This window comes from Schistocerca gregaria, chromosome X (assembly GCF_023897955.1).
Source record: "Schistocerca gregaria isolate iqSchGreg1 chromosome X, iqSchGreg1.2, whole genome shotgun sequence".
NCBI lineage: Eukaryota > Metazoa > Arthropoda > Insecta > Orthoptera > Acrididae > Schistocerca > Schistocerca gregaria.
The window spans coordinates 633,320,361-633,336,832 of NC_064931.1; the positions used below are offsets into that span (position 1 = coordinate 633,320,361).

Here is a 16,472-nt window from a genome sequence, read left to right on the forward strand (position 1 = left end):
GATATGTAATTTCAGTTCTGGCGTCAGTGCTTCATACATTACAGTATATTTATTCCTTATCACATAATTAATTTTATTTAGAAGAATCGTTAAGAGTTCTGACGACATTCTAAGATAATTAAAAGAACTTCTTGGGTCTTTCATTACAAATTATTTCAGCAAGGATGCTGTGCAACCGAGCTGACGTCTTTTCTTGATCCAGTCACGAATCGAATCACTTTTCTTATTTTTATCTTATGCTGCGATTCCACGCAACAAGCTTCAACTCCATCACAACTCGTGCGATGTGCAGGTGCCAAAACTTTCATTTCAGACACGACTCAGGAACCTACTAAACGACGAAACTGAAATAAATACTGGTTTCGCCGTGTATACAGTCAAATATGAAACTATTTGCGTGTAACTCATTCCACGCAACGAGTGGCGCAATCCAATGTCGTCGTGTAAACTAGGCATGACAGTGTGCAACTAGAGTGCTTCCACATTTAAGTTGACGTATGCAATGGGTGGTGGAGATGTGCACGTGTAAATGATTGATTCCAGCTTAACATGGGCCTTGATCTACTGACATTGTTGTGTTCAGAGACATTTTGCGGTTACGCCAGTTGTCTAATACCAAAGATTCTATTTATACACATTTGCATCTGCTGTCGTTGAAACGTTTCAAACGAGATTCATTTGTTACGCGCGAAAGTGCTGTGTTATTGACATAGTGTTTGATTTGTTGTTGGAGTAGTGGGTGTGTATGCCAAGAAATAATTATGACTGTAACAAACTTAGCTTTGAGTAAAGAGGTTGAAAACAATAACATGTTCCTGACGCCGGCTGCGAAGGTAAGTAGTATTTATGTTGAAGATATTATTTTCCTTTGCTTATAGCTGTGTTGAAAGAAGTGTGCGTATGTTTAATTGTTACTGTTTTATTTCACAACTTCTGTGGAGGTAACTATTACGATACACCATATCCTTATGTTTGTGCAAAATGTATTAATTTTTTCTTATTTAGGACTAAAAGGAAAATACTTAAACCATAAAAGGCGAAATGTGCCAACGTTGTGTTAACATTTTTGTATCGTAAATCGCCCCAAAGAGATGCATCTTTGAGTTATATTTAATGCACGACATAATTCCTATGTGGTATATGAGTAATAAAAGCGGGCCGATGACACTTCTTACTGGTTAAACTTAATGAAGGCAAAGTGTCGTATTTGGTGATTTTCGTATTTATTCATGCATGTATTGAGAATATACCGTTCGTTCCAAGATGCATTATAGACCTCTCAGAATCACATCATTTTTTGTGCAATTTATCGTACGAAAATTTTGGGGAGTACAACGCCGGCTCATCATACAGCTACCATTGTTGTGTGAACTAGACACAGTTTAAATCTTTTTTTATAATAAAAGTGGATAACCTTCAGGAATATGATTAAATTTACGAAGTTGAAGTAGAGGACTGGTATTGTATTGATGTGTGATTATTCTTTTTGTCTAGTATTGCAGGCCGATGTTTGTTGATTTCATGCTCAACGGTCATTGGACTGCCTGCTATGTAACCAGTACTGTTGTTAATTAGAGACCTCTGTGAATTGTCTGCTTCCAGAAAAAAGGAAAAATTGGCGCTAAAAAGAAACAAGTGCAAATTGAACCACCTCCACCACCCAAGAAACCTGAGAAGAAAGTACCAGAGGGGAGAAAATATGCCCAGATTGCACCAGAATCTATTAAAATTAAGGGTGAATGTGTTGGAGTTGATGACTTGGATGATGCCGTAGCAAAAGCTTTGAGTGAAGAAGTTAGCTACAGGCTAAGGGAAATTATTTCAGTAAGTTTACTTTCATTTTTTTGCGTGTTCTATGGATCATATTTTTTATAATTTGTCAGTAGGTTTATAAGTAGCGAAAATTTCGTCTGAAAATACAGTTTTATGCTGGTCATTTACATATCTGGTTTTTTGTTTTAATTTAAAACTAAATTTGATGTAACATCACCACCAATGCATCTGTATTCAGAAATTCATCTATGGACCAGGGAAAGAGTTGTCAAGGGTAGCTAATTTCAATTTTTTTCAGAGCTTGCGCCTCTAATACATTTCTCTGCCCTCCTTCACAATAGAAGGAAGTGTGCAATTATTTTCACTCTAGTGATGATTTCCTAATATAGATAAACCTTCCAGGCATAACAGTGCCCAGAACCACACCCAGATAGGTGCTCTGCAACTGGACATTGTAGAGTCAAGTGCAATGGGACATTGTACAGTCAAGGAGCTGTGTTTTAAATGTAGAGACAACGTTGAGGATTAGATGAATCACATCACTAGCACAAGCCACTATGCTGCTGCTGCATCAATGCTATAGTCTTCAGTTCAGCTTACAAGACATCCTGTTTCATGGTGTAGAGGAGAATGCTATTATCTCATGATATGTATGCCCATGGGACTGGACGCTATGTTGGATGATGGTGGTTGGTCATCAAGGTCAGTATCTTGATGGACCAGCACGCCTGGGTGAGGGTTAGCAGTGAATAGGTGTGAGGTGGTGTATCTGTCACCCAAAAGACACTAAAGAAACATCATTAACAAGGTAAAAAATTTGTTGTTCAGATACACAACACTCTTGACTCACAGACTGCTTGTAGTGGCCATGGGGCAGAGGTGGCACATGCTGTGCTGGAATGCATTAATGCCTGGGATGCAATGCACTGTAGCAGCTGCAGAGGGAGCCAAAGAGTCAGATCCCAGCAATGTCATGGGGTTGCTAGCCACATCCATTATTGTCCACGCTCTCCAGCTCCAGTTTCCACGCAGCTTCAGAGAGTGGGTAATCAGGGCACTCTTGATCATACCATAGACAGTGCCCCGAGAGACACTCACCAAATCTGTCTGGAGTGCATGTACCCATGCTGAGTTATGCTACAGCCCTATTATGAGACAGACGAGCAATCTTCAGAGTCTCCCTACAGGAGCAGAGGAGAGTGGCAGCAACACCACAGCTTCACAGTGATGGGTGGTGGTGCTGTGCTGTGACTCAGGGTGGCAATGCCCCCACAGGTGGGAATTTTTGCACTGCCAGGGATTGTATATGAGCAGGAGATAAACCAACATTGGTCCAACCTCCATGCTGGATGGCTGCAACTGAGCAGACCAGACTATCATAGGTCCCTGCTCTGAGCTCATCAACTATAGAATAACATAATCCCACTGGAATGGAAGTAATATTTATGTAGGGCTGGCCCATGTACTTTGCCGTGGTGTGGCAGGCATGACATCAGCTGGCCTGATTTCTTGTCTAGTTAGCTTTGCTGGCCATCCTAGTTGCAGTTGAAAGATGACTCAACTTCGTCTTTCAGGAGGGGCCACGGACATATTTTGCAGAGTCAGTATACTGAATAGTTATTCTTGCATCTGACTGACACCTGCTTACATCACTGTGTGTAGTCAACACAATGGTGGAACCCTCCTCTCTCTATCTTGTCATTCTACTATATTGGCACTGTGGGCATCCAGCTTATATGACATGTAGCAATTAACTCGATCTTGCAACCATATTCCATATAATGTGTCAGCAGTCCTTCCATGTTTTCATTCCACCCAGAGAGATGTAGGAAAACCTGGAGTATCACACTCACCCTGGGTGTTCTCAGTGATACATCACAAGGAAAAAAGGAATTTGGGTCATTTCCTCTCCCTCTTTCAAAAAGCTCATGTGCATGGTTCATCATATACTAACAAAGGCTAAGAATGCTCCCTACACACAAAGCACACCATACCCCCCCCCCCCCCAAAAAAAAAATACACAGTACCCAATGTGTATTAACAAAAATAAACCCACAACATCCCTAAACAAATCAATAAACAACATTAATACTCATTTTACCTTTAACAGACACACAAAGAATATTAAACGCTACTGATTGGTGTGTTCTAAGTGGGTAACATATCTTGCATGCACTCTGTTTACTCATTCTTTGTTCCTCCGTTTTTCAGACTCAGTGTCCTGCACTAGGGATGATACAGACCCTTGCAGAAAAACATCTACAGTCCCTTTAAATGGCTTCCTATGCTCCACATGAAAAGAAGTTTTTGTTAGTAGCTGCACCCTGACATTGACAGGTTATATTACTTCCTTGGTACCAGGTCAAATTTTTTTTTTTTTTTACCCCAACCTTAGGTGCATAGAAATTTGTCACTAAAACCCATTGTCCCACACTGTTCTGTAATAACTTACACAAACATTGCTCTTAGAGGTAGACGTCCCAATTGTCGAGATGGGTGTTCATGTAATGACTCATCATCCTTGAAATCAGGTGATGCGTGTGTTCCATTTCCCATTTGATTGATGGTGGAAGGAACCAGTCCAAGGATTGTGGATGAGCAACAACTTGCGTAGCTCTTCCATTAACTCAAACATAAAATTAATGCCCTTATCCATTATTATGGTATCAGGAATGCCAAATTTAAGCAACCAGTTGTTCACCATAGCTTGCACTACTGTTCTTGCTTGCTGGTCTGGAATAGCATCCTTTATGAGAAAATGTGAAAAATGATCTATCATGGTCAATAAGTAATGGTTACCTACAAGTGTATGATTAAGTAGGGTCATAAAATCCATCCCCAGCAATTTGAATGGTTTGGGTGCTTCTGTTATGTTCTGTAATAGGATTCATGGTGACAGATTGGCACGTTGTTCTCCATCAAAACTTTTCAACCTATCATCAGTCAGTTATTGCCATCTGACATGACTGGCTAAAACATGGTCATGTACTTGCTTCAATACTTCATGCCTAAAAGTTACAAGTATGACCACAACTGGTCTGCCTTTCATCACTGTGCACAGCAACCCTTTGTGTGTTGTAAATTGTGACTGTGACCTAAATAGTTGGCAGTCAGTGTCAGCTGCTTGAGCCTGTTGCCATTCAGCAATGTTCCTACCAAATGCGTGCAGAACTTCAACATACCTACTCAAATTATCAGCAGTAGTATGCTTTTCCCCAAGTTTTTGCATCAAATTTACTCAACTTCAGAGCTCACCACATCAGCTGATCCTGGCAGATCCTTTAAGCCAGCCACCACTTTACACAGCATGGTCTGTTACAGCTTTAATCTTTATGCCATACAAGTAACAGTGGAAATACATCTCATCATAAATAACTGCCAACATTTCCTTTTCTGTGGTAGAATAATTCTGCTCTGCTTTATTCAGCTGTCTCGGCATATATGCCACTGGATGCTCTTTGCCATCCACATTTTGGCTAAGAATTTCATTCCGGATCTGGAAAGGGTGCTTCCAGATGCCATGAGGAGTACAGGTGTTGACTCATGTCGGCATCAATGACGTGTGTCACTTTTGACCAGAGGAGATTCTCTTTGGTTTTGGGTGGCTAGTGGGAATAGTAAAGACTGACAGTCTTGCTCACGAGATTAAAGCAGGGCTCACCATTTGCAGCATTGTCAGTAAAACCATATGTGGTCCTTTGGTGTAGAGCCATGTGGAATGTCCAAATCAATGGCTCAGGCAGTTCTCTGACCATGTAGGTTGCAGATTATTTGACGTGTGCCATCGGGTGGTGGGTTTCCACGTTCCGCTTAATAGGTCAGCGGTCCACTGCACACAGGAAGTGGCTGTATGGGACTGGGCGGTTTTAGGTTAGAGGGTCTCAGGAAACCACAGAAGGGTGTCTGTCTAAAAGGGGCACGGAAAAAACAATAAGGTAGTTGTAGAAATGATCAGTATTGTAGTTGTAAATTGTTGTAGCTTTGTTGGGTTGTTTCACTGACCCCCGACACAGAAGATACAGCTGTTGAACAGTTCAAAGAAAACTTGAGTCTCTTTTCAAATAGGTACAATTATAGTCAGTGGTGACTTCAATCTACCCTCAATATGTTGGAAAAATTATGCATTTAAAGCTGGTGGCAGGCATAAAAGTCCTCCGAAATTGTACTGAATGCTTAATCAGAAAATTATTTTAAACAATTAGCTCATGAGCCCACTCGAAGTGTAAATGGTTGTGAAAGCGTACTTGACTTAGCAACAACAAATAGAGAGTATCGTGACATTACAGGGATTAGTGACCACAAGGCCGTTGGTGCTAGGCTGAATACCGTAAAACCTACAACCATCAAAAAGAAACACAAAGTATATCTATTTAAAAAAGCTGATAAAAATACCCTTAACACCTTTTTAAGAGACAGTCATCACTCTTCCGGTGTGATCATGTAAGTGTTGTGGAATGTTTTCAAAGAGATAGTATCGACAGCAATTGAGAGGTATATACCACATAAATTAATAAGTGATTGTACTGATCCCTCATCGTACTCAAAACGGGTCATATCGTTGTTGCAGAAGCAATGGAAAAAGCATGCCAAATTTCAAAGAGTGCAAAATCCCCAAGATTGGCAAAATTTTACAGAAGTTCAAAATATAGCACATAATTCAATGCGAAATACTTTTAATAATTTCCACAATGAAATTCTGTCTCAAAATCTGGCAGAAAACATAAAGAGATTCTGGTCATACATAAAGCACACCAGTATCAAGACGCAATCAATAACTTCACTGTGCGGTAACAATGGTGAAGTCACTGATGACAGTGCCACTGAAGCAGAGTTATTAAACACGGTTTTCCGAAACTCCTTCACCAAAGAAGATGAAGTAAATATTCCTGAATTCCAATCAAGAACAACTGCCAAGATAAGAAACATAGAAGTAGATATTCTCGGTGTAGCAAAGCAGCTATAATAATAATGGCGTGTGACGAGGGCCTCCCGTCGGGTAGACCACTCGCCTGGTGCAAGTCTTTCGACTTGGCGCCACTTCGAAATCACTTAATAAAGGCAAGACCTCCAGTCCAAATTGTATACCAGTCAGGTTCCTTTTAGAGTATGCTGAGACAATAGCTCCATATTTAGCAATTATATACAACCGCTTGCTCACCAAAAGATCCAAACCTAAATACTGGAAAATTCTTAAGTTACACCAATACCCAAAAAGAGAAGTAGGAGTAATCCATTGAATTATAGGCCCATATCACTAACGCCGATTTGGAGCAGGGTTTTGGAACATATACTGTGTTTGAACATTATGAAGTACCTTGAAGGAAATGATTAATTGACACATAATCAGCACAGATTCAGAAAATATTGTTCTTGTGAAACAGAAGGCTTTTGACACAGTTCATCACAAGCATCTTCTAACCAAACTGTGCCCTTATATCACCTCAGTTATGCATTCATAATTTCCTGTCGGAAAGATCACAGTTCGTAGTAATAGACAGAAAGTCATTGAGTAAAACAGAAGTAATATCCGTCATTGCCCAAGGAAGTGTTACAAGTCCTCTGTTGTTCCTGATCTATATTAATGACGTAGGAGACACTCTGAGTAGCCGTCTTAGATTGTTTGCAGCTGATGCTGTCATTTACTGTCTTGTAAAGTTATTAGATAGCAAATACAAATTGCAAAATGTTTTAGAGAAGATACCTGTTTGTTGTGAAAAGTGGCAATTGACCCTGAATAAAGAAAAGTGTGAAGTTATTCACATGAGTATTAAAAGAAATCCACTAAATTTCAATTACGTGATAAGTCACATAAATGTGAAGGCTGTAAATTCAACTAAATACTTAGGGATTACAATTACAAATAACCTAAATTGGAACATTCACATACGTAATGTTGTGGGTAGAGCAAACCAAAGACTGTGATTCATTGGCAGAACACTTTGAAGGTGCAACAGGTCTACTAAAGAGACTGCTTACACCACACTTTTCTGCCCTATTCTTGAGTATTGCTGTGTGGTGTGGGATCTACAACAGGTGGGACTGATGGATGACATCAAAGAAGTTAAAAGAAGGGCAGCTCGTTCTGCATTATCGCAAAATAGAGAGGGATAGTGCCACAGACGTGATATGTGAATTGGAGTGGCAATCATCAAAACAAAGGCTTTTTCAATCACCAGTTTTCTCCTCTGATTGTGAAAACATTCTTTTGGCACCCACCTACATAAGGAGAAATGATCATCATGACAAAGTAAGAGAAATCAGGGCTCACACAGAAAAATTTAAGTGCTCGTTTTTCCCGCACGCCATTAGAGAGTGGAACAGTAGAGAGACAGCTTGAAGGTGGTTCATTGAACCCTCTGCCAGGCACTTTATTGTGAATAGCAGAGTAATCACATAGATGTAGATACAGATTTAGAACACATCCAATCACCAGACTACTCATGTCACACAGTAAAATAAATTCACTGCTAAAATCTGGAAGCCTCAATACTGGACTCATGGTGAATGCCTGTTCCAAATCCTAAAATGCAGTTTCATGGCAGCTGACCACTGATTTTTTACAACAGATGATTCAGTGGTTCAGCGATTTCAGAAAATATGCTAACATATTTCATATAATAATTGCAAAGCCCAAGGAATGACTGTGAAGCTGTTAAGTTGTCTGTGGTGGCACACAATCACAGACTGAAATGTGGATCGGATCTGACACCCTCTTGACTAATTACATGACTCAAGTAATACACCTGTGTTACAATGAAGTGACACTTATCCACACTGAGTGTCAACCATGCAGCACATGCCATATTGTACACTTCATCCAGATGCTGCACATGCTCTTCCATATCTTTCGAAAATACAGTGATATCATTGAGATAAACCATACTCTGCTTCAGTTTCAATCTTCTGAGCATTCCATCTGATAGCCTTTGGAAGGTTGCTGGTGCATTCTTAAGACCAAATGACATCCAGTGCTATTGACAATGGTCCCAAGACACCACATCAGGACCGTCTTCCAGAACCACTTCCAACTGATGATAGCCATTTCTCCAATCCGTTGTTGAGAAATATTCACAGTGACCCAAGTTTTCCAGTCTCATTTACATTTAGTATAGAATATATGTCTGTAATATTCCTTGCATTCAGGTAATGGTAATCACAACAAAATATATGTTTTTTTGTACCATCTGCTGACTTCATTGGTACAATTACAACACTTGCTCACAATGAACTGTCGCTATGCTCAATGATACCATCAGTTAACTGCTGATCAGTAAAATCTTCCATTTCTGGTCACAAGTACCTCAGGATTCCATACGGATTTCTGTACACAGGAGCATTACTACCTGTTATATTCTGTGCTATGGTTCCTCTTGATTAAACTGATCAGCAAATCTTAACTGCATAGCTTCTATAGCAGATCCATCTTTCCAAACTATGTGTTTCACTTTCTCACACAGTGCAGACATAGTGTTGTCTTGCTTGTGACCAAGGCCTCCTTCTGACCTATCGAGTACTCATCCTCATTCAGAATAGCCAAACTGGCAACTAGTAACCCCATTGGCAGACTCATTTTGCCCATACCAAAATTGTCTTTACTCACTGGAACAATGTTATCTCTGTCTCCTTCTCTTACGTGTACTGCAATCCTATGCACGAAGAAATGTGAAACATCCAAATTATCATTGCTTTCTACAATGCACAACATTTTACTCAGGAGGTATACACCCACACTAACTCAGAATAACTTTCCTGTGGATCTTGGCACTATCATCTGAATTGATTTACAGTGTATATTGATTTACAGAGTATGTGTCTATATTCTGTTTGGTACCTCATTCGTGATAGGTTAACCTTGTGGCGATGTAACACTAGCAGTGGTCACTCCGAGCAGAAACAGTGTTCTTCAGAGTTCAATAATTTACAGTGATGAGGCAACACCTCCATGTACTGTTGAAAGTTCCTTGCTCTAATACTGAAATTGAGCAATGCTGATCCCAGTGATGCACATCATTACCACCCACTTCACATGACCTATATCATGGAGTCCTCAGCATCCTCCTACTTAGAAGGTCTAGACTGACTACTGACAAAAGCTCCTGTATCCACCAAAAAAAATTTTATTCTATTCCTTTAACTAAGCCCACCAAGCCACATTCCACCTCTGCAATGGGAACATCATCAGATGGTTAAGGAATTCTCACTAATGTTTAATGAGTGCTTCTTCTGACACTGTCCATTCCTCTTTTCATTGTGATGCACGCGCAGTGGCCCGCTACCCCACACTCTTTTAACATCAGTGTTGTTGACATTACTTCTTAACATAGCCCGTAGTCCACATCTATAACACTTCCACAACAGGAAAATTGTCCTGTTTATCCTATCTCTGTGTCACAATATCAACTTCAAGATGTTAAACCACCATCTAAATCTTTCAGGTTTACCTCTGTAATCCTCCTCGATGTATCTGTTGGCAATTCTCTTAAATACACATCCAGTGCCTTGTTTTCAGCTTCTTATAAAATGACTTTACCCACCTCCACATTTTGCATTAATTCTGTTACTTGTATTGGCTTTCCCGATTCTGTCCGAAAATGCTTGCAATGATTCATTATATTTTGGGGGTAGACCATTAAATTTCTCCCTGAAAATCATTATCTTTTTGTTTGTGGTACCACTGATAAAGCCTCTTTTCCAATTGCTCAAACATCTGTGCCCTACCCAATCCCTCGTGGTACATAACATATAATTTGGCCAAATTTAGGCATGTTTCAGGCGACCAATTCCATAGCTTTGCAACGACCTTCAGATCACCAATAAGTACTGACACTTCCTCAGTCGAATTAAGAGTGAAAGATGTCATGAGGTTAGAACTAACAGAATCTGCTGAAGGAATGGGTACAGAAAATAATGTTTTCATCTCCACCAGCTAAGCGTGCCTATGCCCACCTACAGTTTGGTGACTGCGTACGTGTCTACACAACACGTTACAGTTATGCAGTGCAATTACTTGTTTCTGTGGGGCATCAGTTGCCTCCCTCTTAGTCACTGTTCGTGTTTCCGACATTTGTTAAATCTCCATCAAACATTAAAATAGCAAAAAATATAGGTTAACACACACACACACACACACACACACACACACACACACACACACACACACACACACACACAAAACTGTGGTACAAAGTACACTAGTTCTTTCACCGTATTGTGACCCAACAAGATTCAGAGCACTGACACACTTATACATGTTATCTGACATGTATGCATGGCAACTAGAGTTCAGCTAAAATTACAAAATGGGCACATCACATGTTGCAAGTAATGCCTCTAAATTGAGACAAGTCCACAGGTTGCTGCGACTTGATGAATCACTTTTTCAATTTTTATGACACTTGTGGCACCCTACCGTGGTTGTAAACAAAAGAAACAAAGAAGGCCAATACAATAAGCAACCATACACCACCTTGTACGTTTGACCTTTAAGAGGCTGCTGCTAAAGTCAAGTTGCCAGACCAAGCTGAACCTCCCAGCACTGGACCACTTCAAACACTGGATACCATTGTGTCAGATTGGACCACTTCTGGTAGCAAATGTAATTCTGTATCCTGGGACATGTGTAATTGTGCTGAGTTATGCTGCAGCATCCTGTCAGGAGAAAGGTGAGCAACATTGGAGTCTGCCTGCAGCTACTAGCAACAGCACACCCCTACAATGATTGTTGATGGTCTTCTCCATGAACGTGCTGGTTAGGCCCCCAGAAAGCCCACTGAAATATGGCGCCCACAGGTCTCCATCAGTCTTGATGCAGATGGTCACACTGCAGTTCATGGTGGCAATGTCCACCAGGTAGGACATGCTGCTCCACCAGATATTGTAGCCAGCTAGATGAGAAGGAAATAGACCAACATAGGTCCAGCCTCCAAGCCAGACGGCTTCCAACTGACAAGGAACCCATTTAGTATGAAGCCAAAAGTTCAATTTTTAGTAAGGCTCATTGGAAAGTGTTGAGTTAACAATTAAGATAGGAAAAAATATGTTTTATAGACAGGGAAAAACCAAACAGCCAGAGGCTGAATTTGTCCAGTGGTTCCAGTTGGTATGACTTGCAATGTCACACACTTTTCAGGAGAGATAGATTGCTCTAGAGGAGTATGATTTTTATACACAGACTAGGAATCAAGCAGAAGAAAGTTATTTTGACCAGCTCTTGGCCAAACGCAGTGCTGGCACGATATTTGTAGTTCTCTTACATTGTTGTTTCACTCTTCCCTGCTGTGATATAAATATTCCCTAGAACCCTTGCAAGGTCATACACATGAGAAAGAATCTTAGGGGGAAGAACACCTCCATCTTCTCAAAGCACAATAAATAAATTTCCAGCCCATTTACCATCCAGATTACCAGTCAGCATAAATGCTAATGAATGCGTTAAGGCATTGATGTTTGTTGATCTTGATACAACTCTCTTGGTACCACTGATTGCCAGCACTCCTTTCAAATTCATTCCGCCTTGAAATCCCCATTGGTTGGAGTTGAATATCCTTACTGAATGATGGGATGAGTTTGTTTGCATTATCTACAAATTTTCATGCCAGTTATTCAGTTTGCTGTGCATTAGTTGACACTTTGTTTGAAATTTCGGTATCCTACGTCTTCCCATTCTGTAGCACTGTTTGACGTTATGCAACTATTCCCTGCTTCCCTCGAAATTGCTATAATCTATGTCGTGCGCCATTTGATGTGCATAATGTAGTAGGTCACTATCATGCAATTGTAAATTGTATTGAGCACCCATGAAATGCACAACACCTGTTTTTGTAACAAGTTCACCTTGTACTTCCTTGAATATCTGTAGTTATTACTGTGGACTTATTTGAAATCTGTTCATAATTGTTTTCTTACTATGCTGTGGATGATCTTACATGAACATAATTCTGTTCAGTACCCACTCCTTGGACAATGATTGTCCATTACTACATTTCACTGGAGACAGGATTACTGGATTCCTGTCTGACAAGGATGATGAACTACATGATTGACACCTGTTTCAGTATCACTTTCACTTGTTAACTATGTTTCATGTACATTGTCTTCCCAGTTGATTGTATACAACCATACTAATTCCACTGATGTGTCTTTCAGAAATGCTAATATTTTATTTGCTATTTCTTTCTCTGCAAAATTCTTTGCATACCTGTCTGACATTTGTTGTAGATATAATGCAATATTTGCTTTTTTATCATTGCCATTGCTGTTTTTTTTTGTATCAACACCACTAGAACTGTATCACTGTTGTGAGTTATTAGTCAACTAAGCAATTCAACTACACTTCATACTATCATGCTGTGCTCACCATTGGATACATCCAGTCCTGCCCCCTGTTGTCATTAGCAGCCAATAGTATGGTTCCATGGTAAACGACATGTGGCACGTCGAGTGCCATAAACATCATTGGTCTTCTGCGACCTCACACTCGAGGGATTTTTTGTGAGTGCGTACAGACTGAGACAAGTCACTCCTCTGGGATTGTCAGCTACAGGATAACATACTTTCGCTAGAAAAGGAGTAATATATACATGTAGCTGGCCTGTGTGCTTTGCCATTGTGAGGCAGCCAGGGCCTCACCTGGCCGCCATTTCTTGTTTGGTTGCCCTAGTTGCAGCTGGAAGATCATAACACCACCAGCTTCTATTACTATAGCTATTGACCACTAATGGTAATCCTATGACAGGAATTTAATTTTGGTTGTTAACATGTGCTAATGGTTAAGGTATCAGGTTATGCTTAGTTATCCAAAAGATTATGTTTTGATAGGAAGTAATAGTTGAACTGGCGGGAATTGAACAAAGGTTCTGGTGGTATCTAAAGGAAAGAAAAATGTTTGCTAGGCTAATTAGCCAAGCTGGTACCAAGAAATTATACTTTTCATCTAGTAAATTAATTATTTCATCTGTCTTTACTTGGTACTACACTGTTCTGCAAAAAGGATGTGATAAAGTAGCACAGTGGAGCAATTATTGGAACAGTAATTTACCATGAGTAACACAGATGGAATCTTAGAAATGTTTAGGCCACAAACTGGTTCTCACTAACATTAACTGTCTGTATTCAGAATAAGAAAGCTAATATTCATTACAAGAAATCAATTACTGTTGGTGGAGCAGAACTAATATGGATAGGAGGAGGTATTACCATTCAATTAATTAAAAACACCTATATAGTGCAGACCTATAACCTGTTATGATAAACGAAGTAGTTTATGTTGTAACCCTATAGTTTGAGCGCACGAATCAAACAAGTGACTCCACGGCCAGCCTATAGAGTTCACCTCAGCCTGGACAGACCGCCATGTGCGCAAACAGCCCAATATAAGACCTTCATTTATTTTATACTTCATTCACTGTTATTGTGAATCTCTTCCTGTGGAAACAGAAAAAAATATTTGTCGCTATTACATCTGAGTATGTGTTTATACAACATTACAACATACTTGGCGATGAGTGCAGTATTCTGCTCAGCGTGTTTATTTTCTTTGGTTTGGTTATATAACCAACATGTCAGTGGAAGTAGTTCTTCAAACCCTTGTAGAACAACAAACTCTCACCGAACAACAATGAGCCCTCACTGAGCAATAACATGCTCTCGCCATGAAGATTGGAACACAAATGAAAAACACCTTCAGCAACATTTTCAAGCTGTTGGAGTCACCGACCCCAACTTCTGCAAGGCTTTATTTTTATCGTGGATTTCTCCTTGTATTTATCGCCTATTTGTGTCAACTAGCTCCTTTTTCAGAACCTGATAGTCTCCCTTTTTATGAAATGTGTCAGTTGCTCTCTAATTATCATTGCGAACATACTCATGTAAAGCTCTACCATTGTCAAAAGAAGCCACAACAGTCGTACAGAACTTGGCCAATGCAACTTCATGGGCTTAGCCGTTGTTGCCAATTTGTTACTAAGGCCAATGGGTCTCAGATGCTGATTGGATGGTTCATGATGCTCTAAGACGCCTCGCCTTTAATAGTGAAGTTCATGAACTTGCTTTACAATGTGAAAATCAATCTCCCACAGGTGCTCTGAACATTGCTCGCTCTTTAGAAAATCTAGGGCAGCAGGAAATCAGATAGAAGCATGGTGTGAAGTAGTGGCTGCTGCTGCCTATCCTCCTCGGCTGCCGTCAGTTAGCTCAAGGGGAACACTGCGTCATGCTAAGAAGAAGCAGCAGCAGCAGCAGTAGCGGGAGGCAGTGTCACAACAGCAGCTGGGGCAGTGTTCTTCTCTTCCATCGTGCCCTTAGTGTTGCGTGTGCGCGAGGAACTCTCAACCTTCTTCACCAGACATGAACAGTGAACAGTGTTTTCTAACTGATGTTAGCCCAAACAAACTCTACACGGAAGCATGCATGATGGACACGATGTTAGAAATTAAAGTGAACATCGGTACAGCAGTGACATTATTAAATTCACAAACCTATATGTGTCTTTCATCAGTTGATGAATTACAACAAATGACTACTAGCTATATTGGTACAGTTTTCTACTTCCATGGTGTACAAAGCAGTTGTTCGGCCTTTGACCTTTCTAGTGGTGGATAATGCCAAAACTTAAAACTAATTTGGGATAGAAGCCTTAAAAATTATTGGATTCTCTATTTCTGACAAAGTGCACCTGGTATCAGATCAAGTTCCATACCAACTACTGGACGTGCTTTGCTGGGAATATACCTCGCTGTTTTTGGAGGATTTATAGTATGCTACTGATTTCAAGTTTCACATCACAATGAAACCCACAGTGCATCCTTTTTTTTATGTCAACCCAGTCCCAGTAGCTTTACAGGTGCAAGTCAAATTGGAACTAAATCAACTTATATCTTTGGGTGTTATCACACCTGTCTCCTCTAGTGAATGGTCTACCCCATTGATAATTGTCCTAAACCCTTACAGCAATCTTCGGCTCTCTGGTGATTTTAAAGTGTCTGTAAATTCACAGTCTGTTATTCTTACCTATCCCTTAAGCTGTCTGGATGAACTCACGGCACAGCTTTCCATGGGCTAATATTTTTCCAAAATAGCTTGTCAGAATCCTACTCACAACTGCCTGCCTCTAGATGAAGATTCCAAACATGCCCTTGCAGTGAATAGCCTCTTCAGGTTATGTCACTACTAGTGCCTGCCATTTGGCGTGTCTAGCATTCCTGCCATTTTCCTATGATTTTTGGAGCAACTCGCTGCCTCGATGCTGGGATGCGTAAACTACCTGGATGATAGTGTGTTCTCAGGTTCCTCAGCAGATGAACATTTGCAGAACCTTTGTGCCTTGTTTACGGTGCTACGCACTGACAGTTTGAAATGTAGCTTGAACAAATCACAATTTTTTCAGCATTCTATCTCCGTTTTGAAGTCTTTATGCCAAAATGTCGATGCTATTAAGCTTTGCTGTGTGCTGCGTGTGTCAAAGAGTTGCAAATCTTTTTAGGGAAGATTGCATACTACCATAAATTTCTGCCTGGTGCAGCCACATTGACACAGTCACTTCATGCTTTTCAGTTGTTGCCTGCCTGCAAGCATGCTTGCACCTTGCTAAGGTCAAAATTACACATGCATCTTGCTTGGTTAGCTACCAACGTATTGTTTTGGCCACAGATGCCTCCCAGTGTGGCGTTGGGACTGTTTGTGAACACAAATATTTGGATAGC

At 40.3% G+C, this 16,472-nt stretch overlaps 1 protein-coding gene across 1 annotated transcript in view; it reads left to right on the forward strand.

Moving 5' to 3' along the window:
- Positions 1-242: 242 nt before the first annotated feature.
- LOC126298953 (uncharacterized) overlaps positions 243-16,472 on the forward strand; it is a 49,768-nt gene continuing 33,538 nt past the window's right edge. Inside the window, exons 1-2 of the mRNA XM_049990557.1 lie at positions 243-833; positions 1,603-1,824. Of these exons, the coding sequence (XP_049846514.1) occupies positions 762-833; positions 1,603-1,824 (294 nt within the window). The 5' untranslated portion in view covers positions 243-761. The remainder of the gene's footprint in view (positions 834-1,602; positions 1,825-16,472) is intronic.